General features: G+C 37.3%; 1 protein-coding gene across 5 annotated transcripts; it reads right to left on the minus strand.

Moving 5' to 3' along the window:
* Nucleotides 1–1,891: 1,891 nt before the first annotated feature.
* usf1 (upstream transcription factor 1) lies at nucleotides 1,892–7,495 on the minus strand. Of its 5 annotated transcripts, none has more exons than XM_066678146.1 (11): nucleotides 7,257–7,299; nucleotides 6,727–6,776; nucleotides 6,577–6,626; nucleotides 5,296–5,411; nucleotides 4,987–5,100; nucleotides 4,757–4,907; nucleotides 3,982–4,069; nucleotides 3,716–3,774; nucleotides 3,532–3,626; nucleotides 3,326–3,454; nucleotides 1,892–2,814 (listed from the first exon to the last, which is right to left on the minus strand). In XM_066678146.1, exons 2-11 carry the CDS (start codon nucleotides 6,732–6,734, stop codon nucleotides 2,725–2,727), a joined length of 900 nt encoding a protein of 299 aa, XP_066534243.1. In that variant the 5' UTR covers nucleotides 6,735–6,776; nucleotides 7,257–7,299; the 3' UTR covers nucleotides 1,892–2,724. The 5 variants fall into 5 exon arrangements, with proteins under 5 accessions (XP_066534243.1, XP_066534242.1, XP_066534240.1 ...); XM_066678145.1 differs by having other exon boundaries at nucleotides 1,893–2,814; nucleotides 4,015–4,069; nucleotides 7,257–7,495; XM_066678143.1 differs by having other exon boundaries at nucleotides 1,897–2,814; nucleotides 5,266–5,411; nucleotides 7,206–7,493.
* Nucleotides 7,496–9,596: the final 2,101 nt, after the last annotated feature.

Here is a 9,596-nt window from a genome sequence, read left to right on the forward strand (position 1 = left end):
CAGCAGATGGCGACAACACTGCATCGAGTAAAAAGACTGTTTAACAGATGTCATTTAATTGGAAGCAATACAAAAACATTTTAAATGTAGAAAGTTTTCTGAAACATATGCACACGTTTATTTTCATGCCAGCAACATGTGTAAAAATAAGACAGGGCAAAAGCTGGTAAAATTGGGTAACGCTACTAAATACAATTAGGTTAATTGGCAAAAGATCTGTAACATAACTGAGTTTAAAAAGAGTGTCTCCGAGGGACTGAGTCTTTCTTTCTCTCTGAAAATTATTACAGTTACACATGTTTTGTTATTCACATCTTTATTTCTTTTTATTACATTTTTCTGGAAAAATGTCAGGGGTTCCTTTGGGCCATAACTGTATAAGGTGATGAGGTATTCCATTCTGGGAAAAAAATGTGAAACTTAAAATTGAACCTGGGGTTTTTTTCAGCTACAGTACTTAATGTTATAAAGAAATGCTGATCATCCAGAAAAATCTCTGTGCAAAGTGACAAAGGCTCAAAGCCGATATTGGCTGACTGTGGTTTTAGGGCCTGAAGTGACACTGCGTTTTAAACAGACACGGTTCTGTAGTGGAAATCAGAAGCAGAAACGAAGCCATAGGCTTGTATAAAAAATGATCCAGGAACACTGCCGCTTTCTCTGGACCAAGCTCATTTAAGAATGACTGAGATAAAATGGAAAAGTGGCCCTGTCCCCCAGGAAATTCAAATTATTTCTGAAATCAAGATTGGAGCTGCAGTCCAATATTAAGCCCTTCAAATACTCCCGATAGTTCTCTATATGCCCTTTAAATAGTTCTGAAAGTTATTATTGGGCCCTTTAAATAGTTCTGAAAGTTATTATTGGGCCCTTTAAATAGTCCAGATCCTTTGGTCTTATATTGTCCCTTTAAATTTTTCCCATGGTCCTATATGGGCATTAAATAGTTCTCGTGGTTATATATGGACCCTTTAAATACTCCCGATGGTTACATATCGTTCATGAAGATAACAGTTTCTCTTGGTGTCTGAAGGGACTCACTAATTGAGTGTGAACTACTGGCCAATCCTGGCGCAATGGTGTGGGGGGGGGGCTTCGCCTGAAAACAGGTGGGCGTCCAGTAGAGGACAATGTCAAAGCCATGAACATTTACACGCACTGCTTATAATCAGGCATGATTAAATAATTTATTTTAAATGGAAAGTAATTAGTAATCATAAAAGGTAAATCATAAAAGGCATTCTATATTTTAGGCCTATATTTTCACACATACCTTTAGAAAAGAAAAATACTCAAACATATTTTGACAGACACCCTGTGGTAAACATGGTTGTGAGTTTGTAAATGCTAATTTGGCATGTACAGTATAAGGGCATATATTTAGATGTAAATTTCCTTATGGGACTGGCTTATAACTCACTCACTCACACATGTTTAATGAAATTATCCATAAGGGTTGATTTTCAGTGCTTCACATCAATGACACACTATCTATCTGTATGTGAGCTACATATATTTTGTTCCTGTCTTTTCCATGTTATTTATACTGAGTTTTGGGGTTAACTGATGTATTTCGCATGTTTTGCTTACACTAACTTTTCTTGGACAGTTTTAAAAGTGCTTAATAAATATATAGACACTTAAATGAAACATTAATTATTGTTGTAACATTATTTTTTTCAGTTACTACAACTTCCCAGATAAAAACTAACCACATATGAGTGCAGCATCAGCACATTAACAGCCTCAAATATATTACAGACTAAGAAAGTGCTGGGCGATACAAGCACAAATCAATATCACGATTAATTGTACATTTTACCATGATTACAATTAATGAATGATAATTTTGTTTTTGTACTTTGAACCTCATATTTCAGTGACAAGGCTTGTACTGTAAATATGCTCCATATGCTGGGAGCTTGTTCCTCTATTGTTTTCTAAGGACTGTTTATATTTGGTGTGTGATAATGCTTTGGTCTGAAAGTGTTTAGGCTCTTCACCATGTTGCAGATAGGGGCAGAATCATGTGACTACAGCATGTTAGTGTGGTATTACAGGGACGGTACTCACAGTGGGGACATAACAGAATAAAAAGAAAAAAACAATTACAAAATATATATAATAGTTATAGACAAGATTATGCCGATTCGATTGTAGTCCTGAATATTGATTAATTGCCCAGCAATAGACAGAGATTAACACCTTGATGTCCCAAAAGGCAGGATTATCTATTTATTTCAAATTTGAACTGTATTATACAGTGTTCCTGGACATAAGCACAGAAAGCAGTTCTTTTGTTGTTCTGTTATTAACATAAGCCATAAACCCTAACTGCAATTAAACAGTGTAACCCATGCATCCGTAATAATTGTCCTTATGTTAGAGACAGGTGTAGAAAAAACACTGACACGTTTCATGCTTCTGTAAAAACATTAACAATACATAAAAGCAAATTCATAATTAACAAGTAAAAAAAATATACAAAACAAATATTTACATGGTAATGCAACCATTACTGAGGAAGCTCATCAGTGTGACAAACTGATGAGTCCCACATTAAGAAATATCCATAATTGCTGCTATGGTTGGATATATATTGAATTTTTAAGCTTAATAAATGTTCTTATTTTATCTTCTGAATTGTATGCCTTCATCCTACAATTTACAATGGACTTTCCATGAGAAGTCACTGGCAGTAGTTCACAAGCAGCCAATCACTCTTCACTGGGGTTCAGCACTTGCTGCAACAACAATACCATGTTGTCTGAGCTGGTTCCTTAAAATCTGATTCTTGGATTTCCAGTCCTCCACCTTTTGGCAAATAAAAAAGGTAACTTTAATATCAGCTTGGCTCCTAACTTGCAAACATTACATCTGAACTCCCAAATGACTGGCCATCCATATTCTTCTTACTCATACACCTTCATTAAAAGCTCACAGCACAGTCACAGATGGGCCTTTTCTGTGGCCTAGTCTCGGTTATAAATGACACAAAATATTTTCATAAGGCCTTATAAAAACGTTGGGCACCCTTTGTCAAAGGGTACATTAACACATCTTCCACAGTGAACACACTTCTGAAAATAAACCCACTTGCATATTATCTTAAACTGCAATGCTGCATTAATGTGGCTATATGAGTGCTGTGTAACCAAATCTATACACAATATTAAGCAATGCATAACTGATGTTCACTGTTATCTGTAATCTGTAAGACTGATATTAGTAGAATATGCTGAGTGAAATATAAAAATATCAGAGATAAAAAAAATCAGATGTAAAACTAACAATTTAATTCTCAACATTAAAAGAAAAATCTTACTTCTTGACGTAAAAGCTGGTTGTCCATTCTTAACCTATCAAGAGTATTCAGCTCCTCTGCCAATCGATTATTACTCTGTCGCAGCTCCTGGATGTAATCGCAGGCCTTTGAGAGGATCCCACCTTTACTCTGTGACAGGTATAAAACAAGTTAAAAAGCTGTTCTGCACTATCCTGCTGTATGTAGACTCCTATGCAGGTACCAACCTGCCCTGTCTTGGTGGAGTCCAATGTACAGTCGGGAATGGTCTTAGAAAGCTGAACAATCCAGTTATTAATCTTATCCCTGCGCCTTCTTTCCACTAGAACATGGACAAAATTTAGCTCTGTCATTTCACATATACATTTGTATTCACATATAAACACTAAGTGAAACTAAATCAAAGTTCACCTTCATTATGTTGGGCTCGTCGTTTCTCATCTCTGGAAGTCCTTGGGGCCTCTGCCTTACTGTGAAAAGCATGAAAATGAACCTCAAACAACAACTTTGAGACCACACACTAAACTAGCTGAGTAGAAGAAGACAGAAGAATATTGCATAGTATTCATAAGTCCGAAAACACAAGGAAATGCAAAATTAAGGTTTACAAAAGTAGAATGAGGTGACTTGCAAGAAAAAAAAAGCTATTTGAATTCTAAATGAGAAAGTAAGATTACGTGTTGAAAGTTTGTGTGCGAGGTGCAATAGACCTCTGGTTTGCTCCAGTCAGAACTTCCTGGGGGGACATCATCACATACAGCTGACCTGCAATACAAATGAAGACAAAAGACATATTAAAGTTGACTGTTTGACAAAGTGAAATTCTTTGAAATTTGGAAATGTATTGTAAACAAACAAACAAATAAATAAAAGAACATGTTTAAAGGCAATGTCTCTGGTCTGTCTTTTAATGTGGAATGGTATATTGTAGGAAATAAAAGCTGTTTGTACGTGGCTGAAATTTTACTTTAAATATTTATTCACTGTTTGCACAACTACAGAAACTCATTTGTTATTGAAGTTGTTACGTTTTGTAGATTTTGTCTGTGTTTAATTTCACATAGTTAGTGGCCTTCTAAATTTAGAGTCAGTTACACCTTAAGTAATCTGCAACAGCAAAAATAAGTCAATATTACCCACATAATGAGCAGAAATAGAGCCACGTTCTCATCCTGGTTCATGCTTTAATGTTCGGAGGTCTCTTCGCTGTCTAAAAAATTCTGTGAGTAGAGAGACAGCATAGCATAGGGGACTGAGACTCTTTTTTTTTTTTTTTACCCATTTACTGACACTGGGGCTTCATAAACACATTAGACCAGTTTTCAGCACACAGACTGGAGATCTAGCAAATGTTGAGGAAGCATCCTCTGGATTTTAAAAATTGTTGTTTTATTTACTAAATTCCTGAACATCGCCTTTAAGTCTGTTGATCATCAAAGCCTTACTCATCACCTGCAGGTGTGCTCTGGCTGAGGATTGTGTCAGAGGCCTGCACGCCAGTGACCATAGCACCAGTCCCAGCATCTGAAATGGTGGCCGGGTAATAAGTGTAATGTGTTTCTGTGCCATCTCCTTCCAAGCCCTCTGACTGGGAGAATACAGCCTATTTAAACAAAAGCATGGATCAGGATGTACATATCGGACAAGCTGTGAATAAAAAACATACTTTAAAGAATATTTACCTGCGTAACAGGCTGTGTTGTAGCAGGGAAACCAGCCACTACACTAACAGCTGTTGTGCCATCTGTTTGAGTCTCTAGCTGTCCATCTGAAACCTGAATTACACGATATGTCACCTGGAAACAGTGATGTTAGATACAAAGTTAATATGACAATATCATCTTTGATGGTCTTATTTCTAGTTAACTTCAAAATCCAGTCCAAGTCCTGAACACTATTTGGACAATTAAAATACTTCAGTTTTCAAGTTTAGAAGCCTGTTTTCTTTACTCCTCTCCTACCTGCCCGGTGGGAGGGTACAGTTCCCCTACCTGCCCCCCAGCTCCTTCTGTCTTGAAGAGGTATTTAATTGGCTGTTCAGAAGAGAATGTGGCAGCTGACTGAATAGTTGCAATAGCTGTTGGGTCTTCTGCTGTAGCAACAGCCCCTGAAGGAATAACACACACAGACATCTCATTTTTACGTATCAAAACCAGGAACATGCAGTTGTATGTGAAAGTTTGGTCATGTTTGGATCAAAGTACATTTTTTTACACAACAGCTGCATGGAACACACAAATGACATAATTTTTTAATGTAAAATTTAAAACAATATTTTGCCAAAAAGTTAATCAAGTACAGTATGTGATTAACTGTTGGCAAAATGTCTTTTTTATTTCTGTCAAAAAGTAAAATGTTTAATTTTACAGGACAATAATCCAAAGCATGAACCTCTTTAGTTAAAACTAACTTAGAATAATACACAATATTTTTGCCCAATATTGTATATTCAGGGCGGCACGGTGGCGCAGCAGGTAGTGTCGCAGTCACACAGCTCCAGTGGCCTGGAGGTTGTGGGTTCGATTCCAGCTCCGGGTGACTGTCTGTGAGGAGTTGGTGTGTTCTCCCCGTGTCCGCGTGGGTTTCCTCCGGGTGCTCCGGTTTCCTCCCACAGTCCAAAAACACACGTTGCAGGTGGATTGGCGACTCGAAAGTGTCCGTAGGTGTGAGTGAATGTGTGTGTGTCTGTGTTGCCCTGTGAAGGACTGGCGTCCCCTCCAGGGTGTATTCCCGCCTTGCGCCCGATGATTCCAGGTAGGCTCTGGACCACCCGCGACCCTAAATTGGATAAGCGGTTACAGATAATGGATGGATGTATATTCAGCAAATAAAAAAAATGTTGTGCATTTCAATATATCAATATACACCAAATAACTAAAGATTAAAAAACAAACGATGGAAGTGAATAACATTGTTGATCTAGTCACAAAGATGATAGACCAGCAGCATTATGTTGTTGAGAACATGTTTTAAGTATTTTTTTAAGTATATTTTTTTTCATTGAACTCATTAGCAGAAGGTCTTGCTTTGCTCCCTTGGACAGCACCAAGCCTTAGGCACCCTTATAATTTTTTCGCCAGTTGACCACTGATTGTCCTTCCTTGGACCACCTTACATGTCTAGTAACTGCTGCTACATGTCTATGTATGTATATATATATATATATATATATATATATATATGTGTGTGTATAAAGTGTACAGTTTTCCCACATATGACCGTCCACTAGGATTCATATTAACTCTATAACTGCTTAATAATACACATCATACCTTCTTCAATTACAGGAACATTGCAGTCGGGATCTGAGCTTTTCTGTTGCCTGAAAACGAAGCATTGCAAATTGTGAGAAGTGGTTAGAGACAGAGATAACATGGTAAGAAATTGGCTGAATGTACAATGCAGTTTATTGAGTTTCTGACCCTTTCATATCCACCGGCTCTGTCAAGGTCCCAGTTAATCCACTTTTATCCTTCAAAATATAAAAAAATAAATATCAAACACACTTCAAACATTTCAGGTCAGAAAGGGAAAGCACGCAATATACTCTACGGTTACAGGTTGTCTTCCTTGCTCTTTATATCTCTATAAACTTTAAGGCGTGTATTGAGCTACAGAGCTAACAGTTAGCTGAAAGCTAACACAAAGTGACAGGCGAATACTCAAGGCAATTAGTAGTTTATTAAGTGCACCACGTGTGTCTACTGTCCAAAACAGGCTAGTTTTAGGGTATTGTATATTTCGAATTTATCTCCGGGGTTAAAAACTTTATGTTAAGATGAAGGAAGCAGGGCTTCACCTCCGTTAGCTAGGATAACGCTAGCGACGTCATTAACGTCCCACTCTAACATGAAACAAACAAGAAAAAATGAAAAAAAAAAAAAGTCGTATTACAATGTACCGGCAATCACTTGAACAACAATAACTCGACTGTAGCTTCTCTTGGCGTTACCTCTCTCCGTGTGTGATAACTCCCTCTGGTCTTCGCTGAGTCTTTGTTTACATGAGCTGAATACTGCTGTTAGATTTCGGCAACAGAACTTGGTTTAGATTCAGTCCCCCGAATTGATTCTTTAGAAACGGCGGGTTCAAGGAATCGTCTGATTAAATGGTCAATTCATTCACAAACGAAGTCAACGTTCACGTCCTAGTTTTTGCCCTTAAGACCTACTTTGAAGTGTACGTTTGTCGGCATAAAGGGTTGAAGGCGTTAGAAGCTTGAATTGGGACACATTCAGCTCACGTCTGCTCAACTCTATAAAGTTAAAATTATTAGTTCGGAGCTCGGGGAATGGCCGTGGGTAACAAAAATATTAATTCAATTGAACTACTTACAAATACTTGCGCATGTTTTATTTAAATCGATTGGGCGATTTGTAATTCGTGTAGAAATGGTACTACAAGCCCGCACACACAAACAAGCGCGTGTAAACAACGGGCAAGGGTGACAGTGCGAGCACTTTGTCCGGGATTCTGTGTAACATATGAGTCGGTTGGATCGAGAACCGTTTCAAAAGAATCGATTCGTTCGTGAAAATCCATGTTGTCGCCGGCAGGAGGCAATAGAGGAGGTGACGGTTTTCCAGTGAGAAAAGATATACGGAAATTGTAGAAAAATTATTAAAACATTGACCTGTAGCCTAAAGTCTGTGTAAAAATCCAGGTGGTGAAATGTTTCTGTTAAAGTAAGTTTGTGCAGACGAATTGGAATGTTTCAGATAAAATAAACCACAGATAAAACACTGGACAGCGCCCGTGGTTCGACCTCTCCTTCGCAAATGCGGCGGAGAATGTAGTAGATTGATTTGAATCGAAGTAACCACTGAGCTACACCAGTGCGCTGAAACTCTGTGCTAGACTCTTTATATAACCAACTCCCTCCTTGGCTTGACAAAAAACACAGATAAAGTAGGTTTTTTTCAGCATTCATATATAAATGTGCACTCATTAACGTATTAACACAAACAGATCTTCATAAACTTGTCTGAAGAATAAGTGGCAGATCCCAGGTGCATAAGTGGAGAACGCCAAAAGTTCCCATTTCTCATGCACAAAGTAGTCTGTAGACAACAAATAATAAACAGAAGCATACTCTTAGCATCAGTTTATAACAGACAGCATAACTGCTTTTAATTGCATACTTTCAACAAAATTTCAGTTCTTGAAACATGTTTGTGCTGACTTTTCTTGCAACCACTGATCTGAGGAACAATCCTCAAAAACCATACACAGTATGCATATATTTTTTGCAGTTTTATATGTCTCTAAGCAGTTCATGCAGCACTTCAGTCAATACATGGTACAAAATGCTTGGTATTCTGCACTGTAGAGTTTCCAGTCACTACACCTGTACATTTCAATTTTGAGAATCATTCATTAGAGTACAACCCTGTATCTTAGTGTATTGAAATAATACTTCTTATATTTACTGTTAAGCCACTGAAATTGTGCTCAGGCCTGGAATGATTGTTTTCCAACGATGGCCTAAGAGGCAACACACTAGTGACATCATTAAAATAGCTTGGCCATCCACATTCAGGATTACATTTAATAGTATATGCCCTACAGGACAATAAAGGGCATCTCTAAAAGACATCACAGAAAGCATGTAGATATTGTTTTACAGTTTTAGTGAACCAAAACAGGTAACAATAAAATAACCATGTAACCCACATTCCAATTCAATATTTTTAAAACATACCCCAGTTTTCTCATTGTGAAGGCTACAGCACAGTAAGTAAAATGAAAACTGAACCCGTTTAGCTGTAACAGTCACACAACTACTTGGTGAATGTCAATGGTATCCATTAAATCTCCTTTACCTTTCAGATTCAACAAGCTGAATTCTTCTGTCAAAATTAGTATAAACTAACACAATGCCATTCATTGTCAATAGTTCTTATAAATAGCTATTTTTAAATCTGGTCAGTTACCCAATGACATGTGCGCTTATAAATTCAACTACCCCATCATACCTTGCAGGATCACCAGTCATGTCCTTGTTATGCTCTTTGGCCTCTCCTGGCACATTTCAGTCATCGTTCTTAAAAGGAATACATTTGAAACTGAAATTGTACAACCCCATTGCATATTAGTTTTTTTGCCATAATGTACAAAGATTGTGGTTATAACTCAAGTAAAAAATCAAATTACCATTAACATACACCATATTCAACTGATAACAGTAAACAACCTGAATGTAATCACCATGGACTATTGTGTGTTTTTGATGAAAGTATGTGAAAGACTAGATTATGTATACCACAAATGTTTGAACTGCACAACATTTGTT

The sequence above is a fragment of the Hoplias malabaricus genome, chromosome 1 (genome assembly GCF_029633855.1).
Source record: "Hoplias malabaricus isolate fHopMal1 chromosome 1, fHopMal1.hap1, whole genome shotgun sequence".
Taxonomy (NCBI): Eukaryota; Metazoa; Chordata; class Actinopteri; order Characiformes; family Erythrinidae; genus Hoplias; species Hoplias malabaricus.